This window comes from Hemitrygon akajei, chromosome 9 (assembly GCF_048418815.1).
Source record: "Hemitrygon akajei chromosome 9, sHemAka1.3, whole genome shotgun sequence".
NCBI lineage: Eukaryota > Metazoa > Chordata > Chondrichthyes > Myliobatiformes > Dasyatidae > Hemitrygon > Hemitrygon akajei.
Window position 1 is genome coordinate 85,821,334 of NC_133132.1, and position 20,892 is coordinate 85,842,225.

At 40.8% G+C, this 20,892-nt stretch overlaps 1 protein-coding gene across 1 annotated transcript; it reads left to right on the forward strand.

Moving 5' to 3' along the window:
• Positions 1–305: 305 nt before the first annotated feature.
• Positions 306–2,240, forward strand: LOC140732669 (general transcription factor II-I repeat domain-containing protein 2A-like). The gene has a single exon (XM_073055358.1). It carries the CDS (start codon positions 306–308, stop codon positions 2,238–2,240), a length of 1,935 nt encoding a protein of 644 aa, XP_072911459.1.
• The last annotated feature ends 18,652 nt before the right edge of the window (positions 2,241–20,892 follow it).

A 20,892-nucleotide genomic window follows, 5' to 3' on the forward strand; every position in this document is an offset into this window, starting at 1 on the left:
TTAAAGGCTGCATATCCTAGGACATAGGTCGGCAACCCGCGGCTCCGGAGCCGCATGCGGCTCTTTCATCTCTGTGCTGCGGCTCGCTGTGGCTTTGGAAAATAAATGATGAGTATTTAATTAAAATGTATCTTATGTTAGTTCGTTAGTTTTTGAAATGTAATTCTAAATTTGAAGATTATGGTGATCTTGTACAATCTAAATAAAACGTGTTTTTGTCGCTATTAATATACGTCACCACTGCCAATGCCTGACACCCGCCAGTGCGCGATTTCTTTAATTTTTCGATCCAAGGTAGGCTAACTATGGAGAATTCTAAAAAAAGAAAAGTGACTGAAGAAAACAGAACGTTTAATGATACGTGGGCAGATTCATTTGCTTTCACTGCTGACGAGACTGGTTTACCGGTATGCTTAATATGCAATGAGAAACTAGCAAACAACAAAAAGTCAAATGTCGCAAGACATTTCCAGAATAAACACGCAGCCTTTGCTCAAAAATATCCGGATGGAGATGAGAGAAAAAAAGCCGTTTCAGAACTGATGCAGAAGGTTGATCTGAGCAAAAATCATTTCAAGAAGTGGATGAAGTCTGGAAAATCAACTACATATGCTAGTTTTGTTGCCGCTCAGGAAATAGTCAGGCACGGGAAGCAGTTTACAGATGGTGAATATATAAAAGAATCTTTCATTAAGATTTCAGAACATCTATTCACGGACTTTAAAAACAAGAGTGAAATTGTGCAGAAAATCAGGGATATGCCCCTCTCTGCAAAGACTGTCAAAGACAGAACCATAAAAATGGCAGAAGACATCACAAGACAGCAAATTAAAGACATCAATTCAGCTGTGGCCTACTCGATTGCCTGTGATGAGTCTAAAGACAAAGGTGATATTGAACAAATAGCGCTGTTCTGCCGGTATGTAAACTCTGCCGGGCCACAGGAAGAAATGATTGAGTTGATACCTCTAAAAGGCCAAACACGGGGGGAGAACATCTGTGAGGCTGTCTTGAATTGTTTAAGAGCCAAAGGAATAAAGACCACCCACCTGGTGTCAGTAGCTACTGATGGGGCACCAAGTATGACAGGAGTGCACAAGGGCTTTGTGGCTTTACTGCAGAAGTCGCTGGACAGAAAGCTGCTGACTTTTCATTGCATCTTGCACCAAGAGGCACTGTGCGCTCAAACATTTCCTCTGGAATGCACAGAAGTAATGGATGTTGTCATTCAGATTGTCAATAAAATAATGGCAAAAAGTTTAAATCACCGTCAATTCCGTTTGTTACTGGACAAGCTGGAAAGCACATATTCTGATCTCCTGCTGCACAACAAAGTCCAGTGGCTGTCCAGGGGGGAGGTGCTGAAACGCTTTGTCACGTGTCTGGAAGAAGTGAAAACTTTCCTGGGCAGCAAAGGGCTCACCTTTCCTGAGCTGGAACAGCCAGAGTGGCTGGAAAAGCTACACTTCATGGTAGACATGACAGCGCACCTGAACATGCTGAACACAGCTCTTCAGGGGAAAGGATGCACAGCCCTGCACATGTTGGAGGATGTTTTGGCATTCGAGCGCAAGTTGACAGTGCTTGCCAGAGATTTACAGAAAGGCACATTGTCTCACTTCCCCAATTTGAGAGAGTTCAAACAAGCTCACGACATGATAAATTCAGAGTATTTACATTCTGCAATCATCGTAATGCAAACATCGTTTGGGAAACGCTTCTGTGAGTTCAGAGAGGAAAAAAACACATTATCCTTCCCGGTCACTCCCCTAAGCATCCATCCATCCCTACTGAAAACGACTGCATTGGCAGGTGTGAGTCAACCTGATCTTGAGATGGAACTCGCCGACATAGCCGACAAAGACATATGGGTGTCCAAATTTAGACGCTTGACAGCAGACCTTGAAGATGTTGCCCGTCAGAAGGCCGTTCTTGCTCAGAATCACAAATGGAGTGATATTGAAAACCTCCCCAAACCGGACAAACTTGTGTTCAAAACATGGAATGCTATCCCCGACATTTATGTAAACATTAAAAAGTATGCGCTTGGAGTCCTGTCGATCTTTGGATCCACATATGTATGTGAGCAGGTGTTCTCCAACATGAACTTTATTAAAAACAAACATCGCGCACGCCTCACAGATGACAGCTTACGATCCTGTGTAAAGATGAAGGTGACGTCATACAGCCCTGATGTGCAGACGCTGTGCGCTGAGGTCCAGGAGCAGAAATCCCATTAACCAAGTATGATAAATATTTTATTTGCCTATTATTTTACGTATATTCATATTTTTTCATTGTTCAGTGAAATAGTCCTTTTATTTTTCAGGTTGACAGCTGGCTGACGTTATTTTTGGTTTGCTGCTGGCGGACAATTTAAGTTCGGCGTTTTTCATAAATACAAGAAGGACTCAAATAGACATTGAGTGTTTTACTTAAAAGTAACCTTCAACCCAACTTTTTTTTTCAGAGTTCAAAATGTTTTTGTTGCATGCAGAAATGTAATTTCGTTTTCTCTGCAGGAGTTCATCGATTTCATAAATGCAACACATTATAGTTTGTTTATACATAGCATAAAGGCAAAAAAAAACATTGTATGCAGTGTTATTTCATTTTAAATGTCAAACGGATTTTGTGGTTCCCAGTGTTTTCTTTTCTGTGGGAAACGGGTCCAAATGGCTCTTTCAGTGGTAAATGTTGCCGACCCCTGACCTAGGATGAGTACTCAGGTCCCTGAATGTTGGGACGGGAGTTAAAATGACAGTTGCTGCATGCTGTGTAATTGTATGAGAAGGTGTCTTAAGAACGGTACTTGTTTTTTTATTATTATTTATTTTATTAATTGTTTTGTTTTTGATAGTGAAAATGGACTAAGAAATCAATTGTCCCTTCAGAGTTCTAGAAGAGGGAAGTAGAAGATAAACATGGTGGTGGAATCATGTTAGATGTGGGCGAGAGCAAAGGTTTGCAGGTCCAAAGAAAGGACATATTGCCCAAAGAAAAGATATTTGGATTGAGTTCTCAAATGATGTGATCTAGAATTATTACAAATACATGTAAGATATTAAAATAAGGTCTATTACTTCAGGCAGGATCTTTTCTGAAATTGACTTGCTAACTTTTTTGGGTACTGCTCTGTAATTTTTTTTCACCTGGTTGCAAACAGCCATGAGTTATTCATGCCATTACTATCTCATTGGGCCTTTATTCTAATGTACCTATCCAGATCATGACTGTTTCATTCCACTCTCATCCAACCCATGAAACAAACAGACTAACACCCAGTGGAAATGAAGAGCATCTAATTCAGACATGACTCATTACTCCTTTTGGGAACTTGGATTGCTAGCCAACATTCCAACCTCTAATAAAACTCCTTCTGGTGTCTTTGTATACATAATTCTAGGCAAGGTGACTATCTATTCTCAGCCAAGGTCAGGTATACTACTTTTCCACTAAGAAACAATTTGATTTCAAACAGCTCTGACAGCAGAATCATCCCTTTGTAACCAGGGTAATACTGATGGGCTTCAAAATCCTTATACAGACTCTAATTTGTGGGGGAAATTCAAAGTTCTATTTCCACAAACCTGCTTAAAGCAGGTTAATGGAGATGATAACACAAATGAGACTTTTTTAGAGATTCAGCTGGGTAGCAGGCTCACCCAGTCACCTAGTTACACCCATGTGACCAACCAAGCTACTAACCTCTAAGTTTTTGGGATATCGGAGGAAACTGGAGCACATGCAGTTACGGGGAGAACATACGAGGGGTGATTGATAAGTTTGTGGCCTAATGTAAAAGGTGTCAATTTTAGAAAGCCTAGCACATTTATTTTTCGACATAGTCCCCTCCTACATTTACACACTTAGTCCAGCGGTTGTGAAGCATGTGGATCTTGGACCTCCAGAAATTGTCCACAGAAGGGTGATTGGTAAGTCTGTGCCCTAAAGTAGAAGGAGATGAGTTATACAGCTCTCGTTACATGTACATGCAGTTCAACTCTTTGAGTGATTATGTAGAAAGTTTGAAGTTAATAACATCTTCTTCTGCCTTAGGCCACGAACTTATCAATCACCCCTGATGAGTTATTAACTGATGAGCTATTAACTTCAAACTTTCTGCATAATCACACAAGGAGTTGAACTGCATGTGCATGTAACCATATAACAATTACAGCATGGAAGCAGGCCATCTCAGCCCTTCTAGTCCATGCTGAACGCTTACTCTCACCTAGTCCCACTGACCTGCACTCAGCCCATAACCCTCCATTCCTTTCCTGTCCATATACCTATCCAATTTTTTTTAAATGACAATATCGAACCTGCCTCTACCACTTCTACTGGAAGCTCATTCCTTACAGCTACCACTCTCTGAGTAAAGAAGTTCCCCCTCGTGTTACCCCTGAACTTTTGCCCCTTAACTCTTAACTCATGTCCTCTTGTTTGCATCTCCCCTACTGTCAATAGAAAAAAACTATCCACATTAAATCTATCTATCCCCCTCATTATTTTAAATACCTCTATCAAGTCCCCCCTCAACCTTCTATGCTCCAAAGAATAAAGACTTAACTTGTTCAGCCTTTCCCTGTAACTTAGGTGTTGAAACCCAGGTAACATTCTAGTAAATTTCCTCTGTACTCTCTCTATTTTCTTGACATCTTTCCTATAATTTGGTGACTAGAACCGTACACAATACTCCAAATTTGGCCTCACCAATGCCTTGTACAATTTTACCATTACATCTCAACTCCTATACTCAATGCTCTGATTTATAAAGGTCAGCATACCAAAAGCTTTCTTCACCACCCTATCCACATGAGATTCCACCTTCAGAGAACTATGCACCATTATTCCTAGATCACTCTATTCTACTGCATTCCTCAATGCCCTACCATTTACCATGTATGTCCTATTTTGATTATTCTTACCAAAATGTAGCACCTCACACTTATCAGCATTAAACTCCATCTGCCATCTTTCAGCCCACTCTTCTAACTGGCCTAAATCTCTCTGCAAGCTTTGAAAACCTACTTCATTATCCACAACGCCACCTCTCTTAGTATCATCTGCATACTTACTAATCCAATTTACCACCCCATCATCCAGATCATTAATGTATATGACAAACAACATTGGACCCAGTACAGATCCCTGAGGCACACCACTAGTCACCGGCCTCCAACCTGACAAACAGTTATCCACCACTACTCTCTGGCATCTCCCACCCAGCCACTGTTGAATCCATTTTACTACTTCAAAATTAATACCTAACGATTGAACCTTCCTAACTAACCTTCTGTGTGGAACCTTGTCAAAGGCCTTACTGAAGTCCATATAGACAACATCCACTGCTTTACCCTCATCAACTTTCCTAGTAACCTCTTCAAAAAATTCAATAAGATTTGTCAAACATGACCTTCCAAGCACAAATCCATGTTGACTGTTCCTAATCAGACCATGTCTATCCAAATAATTATATATACCATCTCTAAGAATACTTTCCATTAATTTACCCACCACTGATGTCAAACATACAGGCCGATAATTGCTAGGCTTACTCTTAGAACCCTTTTAAAATAATGGAACAACATGAGCAATATGCCAATCCTCCAGCACCATCCCCGTTTCTAATGACATTTGAAATATTTCTGTCAGAGCCCCTGCTATTTCTACACTAACTTCCCTCCAGGTCCTAGGGAAAATCCTGTCAGGATCCAGAGACTTATCCACTTTTATATGCTTTAAAAATGCCAGTACTTCCTCTTCTTTAATCATCATAGTTTTCATAACTACCCTACTTGTTTCCCTTACCTTACACAATTCAACATCCTTCTCCTTAGTGAATACCGAAGAAAAGAAATTGTTCAAAATCTCCCCCATCTCTTTTGGCTCCACACATAGCTGTCCATTTTGATTCTCTAAGGGACCAATTTTATCCCTCACTATCCTTTTGCTATTAATATAACTGTAGAAACCCTTCAGATTTATTTTCACCTTACTAGCCAAAGCAACCTCGTATCTTCTTTTAGCTTTTCTAATTTCTTTCTTAAGATTCTTTTTACATTCTTTATATTCCTCGAGCACCTCATTTACTCCATGCTGCCTATATTTATTGCAGATCTCTCTCTTTTTTCTAACCTAGTTTCCAATATCCCTTGAAAACCATGGCTCTCTCAAAACTTTAACCTTTCCTTTCAACCTGACAGGAACATAAAGATTCTGTACCCTCAAAATTTCACCTTTAAATGACCTCCATTTCTCTATTACATCCTTTCCATAAGACAAATTGTCCCAATCCACTCCTTCTAAATCCTTTTGCATCTCCTCAAAGTTAGCCTTTCTCCAATCAAAAATCTCAAACCTGGGCCCGGACCTATCCTTCTCCATAATTATATTGAAATTCATGGCATTGTGATCACTGGACCCGAAGTGCTCCCCAACACATATCTCTGTCACCTGACTTATCTCATTCCCTAACAGGAGATCTAACACTGCCCCTTCTCTAGTTGGTACCTCTATGTATTGCTGCAAAAAACTATCCTGCACACATTTTACAAACTCCATACCATCCATCCCTTTTACAGAATGGGCTTCCCAGTCTATGTGTAGAAAATTAAAATCCCCCACTATCACAGCCCTGTGCTTACTACAAATATCTGCTATCTCCTTACAAATTTGTTCCTCCAATTCTCGCTCCCCATTAGGTGGTCTTTAATACACCCCTATAAGTGTTACTACACCTTTCCCATCCTAAAATCCACCAAACTAGGCTCCCTAGACAAGCCCGCTAATCTATCCTGCCAAGGCACCATTGTAATATTCTCTCTGACAAGCAATGCAGCACCTACCCCTCTTGCCCTTCCAATTCTATCACACCTGAAGCAACAAAATCCAGGAATATTTAGTTGCCAATCACACTCCTCCTGCAACCATGTTTCACTAATAGCTACAACATCATATTTCCAGGTATCAATCCAAGCTCTAAGCTCATCCACCTTTCTTACAATGCTCCTAGCATAAAAAGAGTTGCATTTAAGAAATTCTCCACCTCTTACTCTCTCTTTATCCCTAACGTTGCAAACATTATTAGAATAATGCAACACAATTCACAAAAGTCCAGAGGAACTCAGTGGGTCAGGTAGCATCTATGGAGGAAAATATCCATTTCCCTCAGTAGATGCTGCCTGACCCACTGATTTCCTGCCGTTTTTTGAGTGTTGCTCCAGAACTCTGATATCTGCAGTCTCTTGCATCACTAGTATATGCAAATTTGTTTGTACATAAAGATCAACACAAAGTACATTTCTTTTTCTTTCAAACAGCATTTAGAATGCTTGGGGAAAATCATTTATTTCTCCAATGTCTGGACTGAAATTTCCTTGCATTGTCAAGGTAGGCTGTGTTAATTAATAATGACTACACTTGAAAAGGCCAAAAATGCTATTCAAAATCAATCATTCACACTTCTATTTGTACTTTAAGGAATTTGCTGCTTTGCTGAATCATATGCCATTGTAGAAAATGACCTGGTAAATGATTTAACTAATTACCTATTAATGATAGGCATTATGCATGTTATTAATAAGGTTCTAAAATCTGTGTGTTCTTAGCCTGGTGATCATCATGGATGTGGTTATTGCATTTATTTGGTTGAAATTTGTGGATAATCTGCAAACATTCTAATTTTCAGTAATCATGTAGAACAAAAATCTTTTAAAGTTGAATGGTATTACCATCACTAAGTCATGAACCTCAACATTCCAGGGATTACTATTGACAATGAGTTAAATTAGGTCAATTACATAAATACTGAGCTGCGATAGCAGGCCAGAAATCTGAACATCCTGTGATGAATATCTCACTCTCCAACCTTTTGGCCATTAGCCATAAGCCTGATGGGTGAAATGCTCAAAATCCTCATTGGCATCCAGGACAATGTATACCAGTTGATTGACACCACATTCACCTCCAAACATTGACTCTGTCCATCACTGGTACGGTGGAGTGTGACATCGATAAAGTTTATTTTAGTAATTTGTCAGGGCACTTGTAGTGTCTGCCAAGCCTTAGGTTTCCGTCACCTGAAGTGACACCTCTGCTGCAAGATCCTTTTCAAGGCACTCACACAGTTTCCTGAATTCAGCAAGATGGTGTTCTACTTGAATTTACATTGGATCAAAATCCTTGAATCCCTATTAACTATCATGGTGGGAATATGTTCATCACATTGATTGTGGCAGGCTGAGTAGACACTTTCAAGGTAGAGAGATAATTTATAGCTGACCTTAACAGCAATGACTACAACACCAGAATTTAAAACTAAACCCTCTGGGCAGCCTTAACTTCCCATTGAGATTCTCCGACCTTTCTCACACTAGCACAGGAGTTTCCATGTCAGTATATTTTTTAACAACTGCAGCATTGTTGAACAATATCTTATCTATAAATTCCTAGGTATCATTTCAAAAAGAAGAGTTTTCCTAGTGTAACGTTTTATATTTGTCCTGAGCCAGACAATAGTAGGTGTGATTTTTTTTCTACATCACAGCACTGACTGCACTTCAAAATAGTTTCCTTCTGGAAACAATGTTGTGATGTCTTGAAGTCATGAACGCCTTGCAGAGATGTTTTAGTTTCCTCTTCTTGAATCATCAAATTGGAAGATCTGGCAGCATAACCATTTCTTTTGGTGGAATTTGCCTAGTGTATGTTTCACCTATTCATTGATAACTCACAATTGAGGCAAAGTACAAAGAGAGGAGCAACATATAACGCCAGAGGGTTTACCAACTTTACACAAAACACATTGGTAATAACTGCATACCTCATCCATGAAAAAATATCAGAGTCGCAGTAAGAATTGATGCAGATTTGGTGAGAGAACCAGATGCAAAAACAGTGGAAATTGAGAAATGGCTCAAGAAAAAAAATGATTTTACATGCAGTGTAAAAGGCAAAGATCTGTGAATTGGTAGATAGACTAAGAATTTGACAATGAGATGGAATTGGATGGCAGATGGAACTTAATGCAAACAAGTGTGGGGTGTTGCACTTTGGGAGGACAAACCAGGCTAGGACTTACACAGTGAATGGTAGAGTGCTGAGGAGTGTGATGGAACAAAGGAATCTCGGAATACAGATCCATAATTCCTTGAAAATGACGTCACATGTTAGGGTCATATAGAGAGCCTTTGGCGCATTAGTCTTCATAGGTCAGAGTATTGAGTACAAGAGTTGGAATGGTATGCTGAAGTTGTATAGACTTTGCTGAGGCCTAATTTGGAGAATTCTGTGCAGTTTTGGTCATGCACCTACAGGAAAGACATAAATAAAATTGAAAGAGTACAGAGAAAATCGACAGGGATGTTCGTGTGTCTTGAGGACCTGAGTTAAAAGGAATGGTGGAATAAGTTAGGACTTTATTCCCTGGAGCACAGGGGAATCAGGGAAGATTTGATAGAGGTGTACAAAATTATGAGGAGTATAGATAGGGTAAACGCAATTAGGCTTTTTCCACTAAGGCTGGCTGAGACTAGAACTAGAGGGCATAGGTTAAAGGTAAGAGGTAAAATATTTAAGGGAACCTTTATGGGGAACTTCATTACTCAGAGGATGGTCAGCGTGTGAAACAAGCTGCCAGCAGATGTGGTGGATATGGGTTCGATTGCAATATTTAGAGAAGTTTGGTTAAGTACATGGATGGTAGGGGTATGGAGGGCTATGGTCCAAATGTGGGTCAAAGGGACTGGGCATATTAATAGTTCAGCATGGATTAGATGGGCTGAAGGGCATGATTCTGTACAATGATGCTGTATGATTATAAGGCCCCTTGATATTTGGTAATCATTAAGTTTGAGTCTTTGATATCATTTCATGCTGAAGAATAAACATAAATAATTGGCTCGTTTTGATTAGACTATTAGTAATACATAAGCAGCCACTTTATACGCAAGGAGATTAACTTCATAATTGATGAAGAAATAGATGTATATGCAGTTACTGTGAATCTTACAGCTTTTCAGAAAATTATTCACACAGAAAGACCTTTTTTCCAGCTATTGTGAAGCAAAATTGATGTTTTAACCCAATTATTTTGTGAGTACAGTTGCATTTTGTTTCAATACATTCTGAATAAGAGCACATTGGAAAATGAGATAGATTTTCTTTTGTTTTGATAAGTTGGATATATTTGCAATTTATTTAAGTGTTGAAAAAATATTTAATCGAAAATTTATGCTCTTGAGTAAAAAAGATTTCTGCTCAAATTGAAACTAGTGTAGATGCTGGTATCACTAGCTGAAAGTGTGAGATAAGCAATGTTAACAATCAGCTACTAACTTCATTTGTAGTCAATGCAAACATGCTCTTCCAAAGTTTGAATGTTCATTATAGAATTCTTGTGTATTCTCTTCCATTTTCCTCCACAGCCTTTTTGAAGAAATTTGTATATTATGGAGTGTGGCTTGGGCCAATCGTCAAGTTAGCTGCCTTTCCCATGGGTGGGTATGGCCACTACCACCCCCAGCTATGAAAACCTTAGGAACCATGCCTGTAATGCTTGTACAAATGGGTTTATCATGGACCCTGTACATACATAAGCTTGACTTTTACTGTTCTAGTTTTGTCTCATCCACCTTAGGAAGAAGACTCTGACAATCTATACTTCTTAATTTTATAAACCTCTGAAAGGCCAGCTCTGAGACTCCTAGATACTGTTTTCTTACGCTTCCTTTTGGAGTTGCATCAGCTCCTGAAGTGTACCATAAAACCATTCGCATGTTATATGAACACATTGAGGATGTAGCTACATTCATGGATGATATTATTATTTGGGGATCGACGAAACAAGAGCAGGATGCCAGGCTCAGACAAGTCCTTGAGGCAACAGGCAAGACGAACCTGAAATTGAATAAAGACAAATGTCAGCTAGGAGTGACTGAACTTACCTTTGTGGGTGATATCCTCAGCAAAGAGGGTGTGCGTCCTGATCCATTGAGGGTTTCTGCTATTGAGAACATGCCAAGACCGCAATGTAAAAAGGATGTTAAGAGGTTTATGGGAATGGGTAACTATATGGGAAAATTTATACCCAATCTCTCCGAACAGCTTGCTCCATTGAGGCAGCTAACAGAAAAGAAAAACAGATGGAGCTGGAACCATGAACAAGAGAAGGCATGGCAAAACCTCAAGAGAGTGTATTGAAATTTTTACAAGAGAGTGCAAAGAAACTGGATTGAAATTTTATGATGCTGAGAGACCCTTCAAAATCTCATATGATGCATCTCAAGCAGGTTTAGGGGCAGTATTACTCCAGAAACATGATAAGGAGTGGCTACCAGTTGCATATGCATCTCATTCTTTAGCTGATCCAGAAACAAGGTATGCCCAAACTGAAAAAGAATTGCTCAGTATTCTGTTTGCTTGTGAGAGATTTCATCAGTTTGTTTCAGGGCAATCTGTACATGTTGAAACTGATCATAAGCCTTTGATTGCATTGTTTAACAAACTTTTAAGCAACTGTCCTTTGCAAATTCAGTGAATGATGATCAAATTGCAAAGGTATGCAATGAATGTGTCATCTGAAAAATTCATGTACACAGCTGACACACTTTCCAGAGCTGTGGATCCAACAACAAAAGACAGTCACAGGGATGTTATTGATGTTCAGGTATTTATTGATATGACCATAGAGACTGTACCTGTTGCTCCCAAAAAGTTGGAACTGCTGCGTCTTTGAGACAGAGAAGGACAAAATTCTCGGTCAGGTAATACAAGAAGTGATGGATGGATGGATAGTCAGATAATAAACATGATTGTACCTCAGAAGTACAAAAATATTGGAACCACAGATCAGAACTTTCTGTTGTGGATGGGATATTGTACAAAGGTAACAGAATTGTAATTCCTAAAAGTCTCCGTAAGGAAATGCTTGATAAAATTCATGAAGGCCACCTAGGTATTGAAAAATGTAAGAGAAGGGCGCGGGAAGTGATGTTTTGGCCTAGAATGAATCAAGAAATTGCAGAATTGGTGTTTTCTTGTCAAATATGCTTTAAATACCAACCTAGCAACCCTAAGGAGCCATTACATCCACATCTGAATCCTCAGAGACCTTATCAGAAGGTAGGCGTTGATCTTTTTGTAACTGACAAAAAAGACTATCTATAATAACAGATTACTACTCGTTGTATCCTGAAGTGTGTTGTGGGCAGAACAACTGCAGAAAATATAATTATATGCATGAAATCAGCTTTTTCAAGACATGGTGTACCTGATGAAGTTTTCACAGACAGACAATGCTCCACAATTCAGTAGTGAATGCATGAAACATTTTGCTCGTGAATTGGGCTTTGTTCATACAACATCTAGTCCATTTTCCCTCAGTCCAATGGATTAGTTGAGAAATCGGTAGGAATTGTCAAGAAACTGATGCACAAAGCAAAAGATAATGGAAGTGATTTCCTCAAGCCTTGTTAGCCTACCGAAGTATTCCACTTGAATGTGGATTTTCGCCTGCTCAGCTCTTGATGGGATGACGTTTGAGATCTAATCAGCCAATGGATGAGAGCCTTCTGAGAATGGAGGAAGGTGAACAAGTGAAAAGATAGAAAGATGAACACAAAGCAAAGCAGAAAATATACATGATAGATGTTCTCCTCCATCACCTGAACTGCATCAAGGAGATGAAGTAAGAATACAAGACAGAATGAGCACATGGACACAGAAAGCTGCAGTACTTGAAGAAGTACAACCCAGATCATACATGGTCCAAACATAGGAGGGAGCAGTGTTGCAAAGATCTCAAGAAAGAGCCAACTTCAGAAATTCAGTTATCTGATGAAAAAGAGACAAAACATGTAAATAATAACAAGAAAACACAAGAACTGTGTGTACAACTTAGAAGGTCTACTCGTGTTCATAAACCCACAAAGTTGATTGATAAAGACTTGTTGAATTATGTAGTTGTTTTGATTAATATTGTTAATTATTTTTCTCTTAAGGAAAGGAGATGTGGTGATATCACGTGCAATGATGTGCCAGTACGTGATTGGACAGAACACTGAACATGCACAGGATTGCTAGAATGTTCCAGCACATGGTGTAACAGTCCAGTCCGTGATGCCACATTCCGGGTCACAGTCCGGTCCGTGGACTCTGGAATCCGGGTCTTCTGGCTGTCTCTTGTTTCAGTTGGGCTTCATCATAGGCACCTGATTCTCGTCTTGGGGCTGGGACTATAAGTGGCCATGAGGGCAAGTGTGGGGGCTGGTTTGTCTTGTCAGTATTCCCTTGGAGCAACCTGCTGGTGGAAGGCTAGAGCAGCCTTTCGTGTTCTCTAGGCCTGGTTGGAGCCTTGTTATCTCTAGTTGGAGCAGTCATCGATGGATTTGGCCGTTTCCGGGTCCAGCTGAGTGGCCGTCTGCCACTCCGAGCTAGATGTGGATTCGGCTGTTTCCGTAGCCAGCCAAGATTGTTGGTGGCCCCGAGACTCGGAGCTGCCCCGGATTGAGCTCCCTTCCTGTCCTTGCCTTCGTGGGGTAAATCAGACCATCCTTGCCGTTACCCTGCAGTTGGATCTGTCTCTTCCCATCCATGACTCAGTTGCATAAGCCAGGCCATCTTTGCAGTTACCCTGAGGCTGGTCTGTTCCCTTCCCCTCCCCATCTGAATCCCTGACAGTTTACCTCGGCAGTCATCCCAGTCCTGCATTCTAGTAAGCATCCTGGACTGGTGACCTAAGAAGGGGCCCGGCCCTGTGAAAGCATCCTGGCCCTGCATTCCAAGAAGGAGTGCTTCGTTCTGCCCAGGAGTGCCTTGAAGAACCCTACCCTTGTCATGTCCTCACCTAGTTCCGGGGTCCTTGTCCAGTCTCTGGCTCAGAGTCCAAGCCCAGGTTCCTAGTTCCCATTTCTTTGTCCTGGTCCCGCTTTCCTAGCCCAAGTCTGCGTTCCTGCCCCAGCTCCTAGTGTCCAGTACTGTCCCTAACTCTAGTCCAGACCAGTTCCCAGTACTTCAGAGTCTGTGCCTTGCAATTGGGTCCATTCTCAATGCCCCCCCCCCCCATATGACACGTGGCTGGTTAAGACGTCTTTGTTTATTACTGTAACTAAAAATTCTCTAATTCTTCTGGAATATGATTCTTCATTGTTAACCCACGGTACGTTTAAACAGAAGTAACATAACAGTTCTAGCATTTATCCCCATGGTACACCACGACTGATCCAAGATGGCGGCACGACACAGCTTGCAGCGGCCACTCCGGAGCTGATTATCTGTTATTTGTGAAGCGGGGTGCTGTGCTCAATCATAATTGGATGAAAAACAGACATGGGAGCACAGAGGAACAGCTGGAAATCTCCAGGAAGACCTTCTTTGTTGCTGCTGCTGTGAGGTCCAGGTCTCTGCTGGGAAGAACAGGCCCCCAGTCCTCGGGGTCACGTTGCCAATGGCCGTTGGCGGGGGCGTCTTAATACACTTGGCAGAGGATGGTGCTCAGAGAAGCTGTGCCGAAGGGGATGGTCAGAGGCTCGGAGGTTCGACGGACTTGAAGTTCGCTGTGGTCAGGTCGCTTTCGATGTGTGCTGCGTCTGCGAGGCTGAGTCGGGCAGTGCCATGGAAGTCCATAGTGGGGGTATTCCCTTCTGCTGCCTGCGTGGGATGACGAGTCAATTGGGACCCTGAGGACTTGTGGAAACTGTGTGGTGGTTTCTTTCGAACTTATAGTCTTTTAACATCTTTGGACTATTTTTACTGTGCCCAGGGTCTTTTTTTTAATCAATTATGCTATTGTTTGCACTGTTGTAACTATATGTTGTAACTATGTGGTTTTGTGCAGGTCTTGTAGCTTTAGGTTTTGTTCTTGTTTGGTGGAATTGGAGCTCCTTTCCGGGAAACGCGCTAAGATGGTAGCATGATATTAATACGCAGCAGCCTCTCTGGACTCTGGATTGGGGATTGCCAAACGTTATGTGGATTTTCTGGTGTAGTCTGTTTGGTCATGTGTTTTTGTGATATCATTCTGGAGGAAAGTTTTCTCATTTTTAACTGCATTGCATTTGTGGTTTCTAAATTACAATAATCTGAATCTGAATCTGATTGGTTATAAGCTTCCAATCTGAAAAATATCATTTCCCTCTGCCTCCTATCACCAAGCCAATTTTGGACCCAGTGTAACAGCACACCTTGGTTTCCACATACCCTAATCTTCTGGAAGTAGCTTACCATGCAGGATTTTGACAAAGATCTGCTAAAGTCACTTTATTGCTCACCACAGGTGTCTAAAGTTAAACCATGGAAGACTATAGCTTGGAAAAAGGCCCTTCATCTCACTGAGTCTATACTGACCATTAAGCACCCATTTTTACATGAATCCTACCCTCAATCAGCAGCTGAGAGAAGGCATAGAACAACCAAGGCCTTGAGGAACTGTTTTATAGCCTGGAAGAGCTGCAGTGGTTCCTTCAGATCATATCCTACAAGATGTTATGGACGGAGATGCCTACTACTTCTATGGTGAGAAAGCTGAGCAACGGGCTCAATACAAGTCCCTGTACAACGTAGGAATGGGATTTCCCCATGCTCCTTGACATTTTTGTGGCTTTCAGATCAAGCCATCATCTCCAAACTGCCAGTTTTTCCTGCCCATCAGCCTATGGGTTGTCTTAGCAAAGTCCACACCTGTGTCCTCCAGTGTACAACTCATGTGGTGTATCTCTTTCAGGAGCTGACACTGTGTTAGTCTTACTCCTGCTCATGCTGCCAGAGATTCATCACACAGACAATCTACTCCATATGGAAAAGAAAGTGGATCTGTGTGATGTCTGCAAGTGATGGTCTGACTTCAGTTTGGCTTTCTTGTGGACAAATTAAGAAGCTTAGTAATTCTCTTTACCCTAAAAATTATCCTATGGGATATTTTTTTTTTGTTTTATCATGACTCGTGTATCCTAGAACAGTAGTGAATTTTCTATAAATCCATGGTACATAGGGACTCATGAGGAACACTGGTACCTAGAATCCCAATTCCCATTGGAGAAATTTTTAAACCGATCATTTCAAGTTGTAACATACCAACCATAGGTTGCCAGATAGAGCACAACAGTAGCTGAGAAATAATTGCAGAGCAGCATTCAATGGATTTGGATTTCTAAAATTATTTGGAGGTTGTAATAGACTGATTGTTTTCAGTATTATCTTAGCTGATCCTTTAGTCAGTTCCATTTTCTTACCCTCTTCCCATACCCCTTGACACTTGATATGACTCAATTAGTCTACTGCTTTCTTAAAATAAATTCACATCGCTTTCACAGTCACCCATGGATACAGAATTCTATAGGTTTACCACCCACCATGTGAGTAAATCTCTTCTCTCCCCAATCTTGAATCTCTTACCCTTTATTAAAATACTGAAACCCTAGCAGGAGATCAGTCATGCCAATAATTCAAGAGTGCTAGATGTTCAATATCTAAGATGGTACGATGAGGTGCAGAGCTGAGCCATTGTAAAGAAATGCATTTTTCTCACTATTGATTCAGATTGGATGCATAAATAGTATGAAAGTGCTTTTTTTTTGCAGAAGGTCTACATACATTATTGTGCTTTTAGGGATTGCACTTAGAAGAAGCAGCAGTGATTGTCACCAGTAATATCTCCATGACACACTAAACTGTGAGTAAATGAAACAATCCTTTATTCCCTGCTGGCCCTAAACCCATGAAGCTTACAATTAAACTCCTTCACATTTCAAATATCACATTGCAATGTATAAAGGTACATTAAAAAGAACATTAGTTTTCTACTAACTCTGACAGCAGTTGTGAACTTATGAGCATCAGTCTCCAGCTACACACCCTCTAATTGACCCAACAATGCACTCGTCCCTAGGTGGCCTCAAACCTATTAACAGCAATTAAATACTTCAGTATACAGAGAGCATATGGCCACTCCTCAACAGAAGAATAATGTATAGTATGTCAGTCTTTCTCCTGTAAAAGAGGAGATATATTTAGCTAACTATGAAAGGTAGCACAGAAAATCTATTATAGAGATAAAAGACATTAAGGGCATTCAAAATTCAGCTGGTTGGCAAAATGGAAGATTTAAGGCACCATTGGGATGAATTAACTTCTCTTATCCTTCGACCTTTCTATGTTCTTAGTTCGTAAAAGTTAAGTGAATCCTTTGCTTAGTCGGCCATGCTCAGAAATGTGTGCTGTCGAGCAGATGGAAGGGGCAATGCTAGCAAGATTCCATCTGCAGTAACTTGGCACACTTGGTAGCTGTGGGAGTTCTCCGAACTGAGGATTTTGTCTCTCTCTTTCTTTAATTACTTAGAAATGCTCAGGAAAGAACTTGGCTGGGTTAATTAGCAAGGTCAGGGGCAGAATTAGTAGTACAAACAGGCTCAACTTGAAGCAATACGTCACGGCTATCTGGTAATATGCTCACAATGTCTATTTATACCCTGCTTTAACCTGCCAGCTTCAGCTTGAGAGAATGAAGAAAAATGGAGTAGACCCAACCAATTCTTTTGGGGTATGCAACCCAAATAGTCATCATACTCCGTCTTATATTTGCTACAGCAAACCCTCACATTTTTTTGTTAATAAATATTTAAAAAAAACAATGTGCATTTAACAGTCAGCCTGGACTTAGTGGGAAATAGGATTTGTTTCCATGTTATATCTCTCTATGACTTTTGGGACTTCTTAACTGATAATAAAAACATAAAGTCACTGAGATAACTATTAACAAGGAGCAGATTTCAACAGGGAACAATATAGATATATTCAACGATTCAGATTTTAATCGCAAGGGAAATTCAAATTCAATATTAACTATCATCCAACCATACATGAATATAGCCAAACAAAACAGTATTCCTCCCAAAACACATTACCAACAGTGCACAGCATAAATAGTACATATGCTTATGATTTCAGAAAAAAATGTAGTCACAAAGAAAGAAAATATACAGCCCAAGTCTCTGAGTGACATGACTGAAGAATTGATGGTCATTTTTTTCTGGTCTAGCTTATTCTTCCACTGAGTGAGCACTAGGGGGGCAACACTGATGGGAGGGGCCAGCCCTCAATCCAAATGCGGATTCCAGCACACCCCACAGACGTTCTCCCACACCACCTCGGCATCTCCTCCTGGTCGGCTGCAACAGGCTACCACACGGCATTGGCCTAGTCCTCTCTACAACCAAGGCAACGCACCTCCCCAGGCACTCAGTCACACCAATGAACCAGTGAACTGGACATGCAGTGTTCTAATTACCAACATCCAACAGTATCCAATACAATCACACGCACTGTGTATTGTCCAACTGTACATCACAAGTCCAAGTGAAACAACAATAGTTTGCAATAAGTCCAGCTCCATTGCTAAAGAAGAAAAAGATAGAATATGAAGGTAAGCTAGCCAGTAATATTAAAGAGGATACCAGAAGTTTCTCCAGTGTAAAAGAAAGGTGAGAGAAGAGGTCAGACCACTGGGAAATGACTCTAGAGAGTTAGTAATGGGGGACAATAAACTGGCGAACAATGAATAAGTTTTCACTGTGGAAGCCACTAACGGTATGCTGGAAGTTCATGAATGTCAGGGGGCAGAAGTGAGTGAAGTTGTCATTATTAAGGAGAAGGTGCTTGAGAAACTGTAAGGTCTGAAGCTACCGTAGTTAAGTTACCTGCACCAGATGGTCTACAGCCCAGGGTTCTGAAGAGGTGACTGAAGAGATTGTAGAGGCATTAATAATGATCTTTCAAGAATCAATATATTCTGGCATGGTTTCAGAGGAATGGAAAATTGCAAACGTATCTTCAAACTAAGAAAGGAGAGAGGTGGCAGAAAGGAAATTACAGGTCAATTTGTCTGACTTCAGTGGCTGGGAAAATGGCTTCAAGGTACTTGGAGGCACATGATAAAATAGGCCAAAATCAGCATGGTTTACTTGAAGGAAAATGTTGCCTGACCATCTGCTGGAATTCTTTGAAGATAGAACAAGCAGGACAGATAAAGGAGAATTGGTGGATGTTCTGTACATTGATCTGTGGTCGGGAAAATGTTTGAAACTGTCATTAAGGAAGGCATAGCGAAACACTTAGAAAGGAATGGTTCCATTAGACAGATGCAGCATGGATTCAGAAAGGGCAGGTCCTGTTCGACAAACTTACTGGAGTTCTTTGAGAACATAATGAGTGCAGTAGATAGAGAGGAACCGGTGGATGTTATATACTTGGATTTCCAGAAGGCATTCGATAAGGTGCCACACAAGAGACTTTTAAAAAAGATACGGATGCATGGAGTCAGAGGAAGTGTATTGGCATGGGTAGTGGATTGGTTAACTGATAGATGGCAGACAGTTGGTATAAATGGGTGTTTCTCCGGTTGGCAGTCAGTGGTGAGTGGGGTGCCACAGGGGTCAGTGCTGGGCCCGCAGCTGTTTACCATTTACATTGCTGATTGGGAAGAGGGGACTGAGTGTCATGTAGCAAAATTTGCTAATGACACTAAACTGAGTAGAAAAGCAAATTGTACAGAGGATGTGGAGAGTCTGCAGAGGGATATAGATAGGTTAAGTGTGTGGACCAAGGTCTGGCAGATAGAATACAATGTTGGTAAATGCAGGATCATGTACTTTGGAAGGAATAATAGAAGGGCATATTATTATTTAAATGGTGAAAGATTGCAGCATGCTGTTGTGCAGAAGGACTTGGGAGTGCTTGTTCATGAATCACAAAAAGTTGACTTGCAGGTACAACAGGTTATTAAGAAGGCAAACGGAATATTGGCCTTCATTGCTAGAAGGATTGAATTCAAGAGCAGGGAGGTCTTGCTGCAACGATATAGGGTACTAGTGAGACTGCACCTGGAGTATTGTGTGCAGTTCTGGTCTCCATACTTAAGGAAGGATATACTGGCTTTGGAGGCAGTCCAGAGGAGGTTCACCAGGTTGGTTCCAGGGATGAAGGGGTTAACCACTGAGGACAGATTGAGTCACCTGGGACTGTACTCTTTGGAGTTCAGAAGAATGAGAGGGGATCTTATAGATACATACAAAATTTTGAAAGGGATAGATAATATAGAAGTAGGAAAGTTGTTTCCATTGGTGGGTGAGACTAGAACTAGGTGACAATGCCTCAAGATTCAGGGGAGAAGATTTAGGATGAAGATGAGAAGAAACTGTTTTTCCCAGAGAGTGGTGAATCTATGGAATTCTCTTCCCAGGGAAGCAGTTGAGGCTCCCTCACTAAATATATTTAAGAAACAGTTAGATAGGTTTTTACATATTAAGAGAATTAAGGGGTATGGGGAAAAGGCAGGTAGATGGAGCTGAGTTTACGGACAGATCAGCCATGATCTTATTGAATGGTGGACAGGCTCAATGGGCTGGATGGCCTACTCCTGCTCCGACTTCTTATGTTCTTATGTTCTTGATTTTCAGGTGACCTTTGACAAGGTGCCACACACGAGGCTGCTTAACAAGTTAAGACCCCATGGTAATACAGGAAAGATAATAGCATGAACAAAGCTGATTGGCAGGAGGCAAAGAATGAGATTAAAGGGGGCCTTTTCTGGTTTGGCTGCCAGTGACTAGTGGTGTTCCACAGAAGCCTGTGTTGGTGCCGATTCTTTTACATTACGTGTCAATGATTTGGATAGCTGATTGATGACTTTGTAGCAAAGTTTGCAGATGATACAAAGATAGGTAGAAGGGAAGGTAGTGTTGAGGAAGCAGAGAGGCTACAGAAGGACTTAACCAATTAGGAGACTGGGCAAAGAAGTGGCAGATAGAATATATTGCTGGTTGTGCACTTTGGTAGAAGAAATAAATGCATAGATTATTTTCTAAATGGAGAAAAAAATCAAAAATCTCAGATGTA

Coding starts and splice junctions, on each gene's coding strand:
- LOC140732669 (XM_073055358.1), top strand. CDS start 306: ATGGAGAATTCTAAAAAAAGAAAAGTGACTGAAGAAAACAGAACGTTT.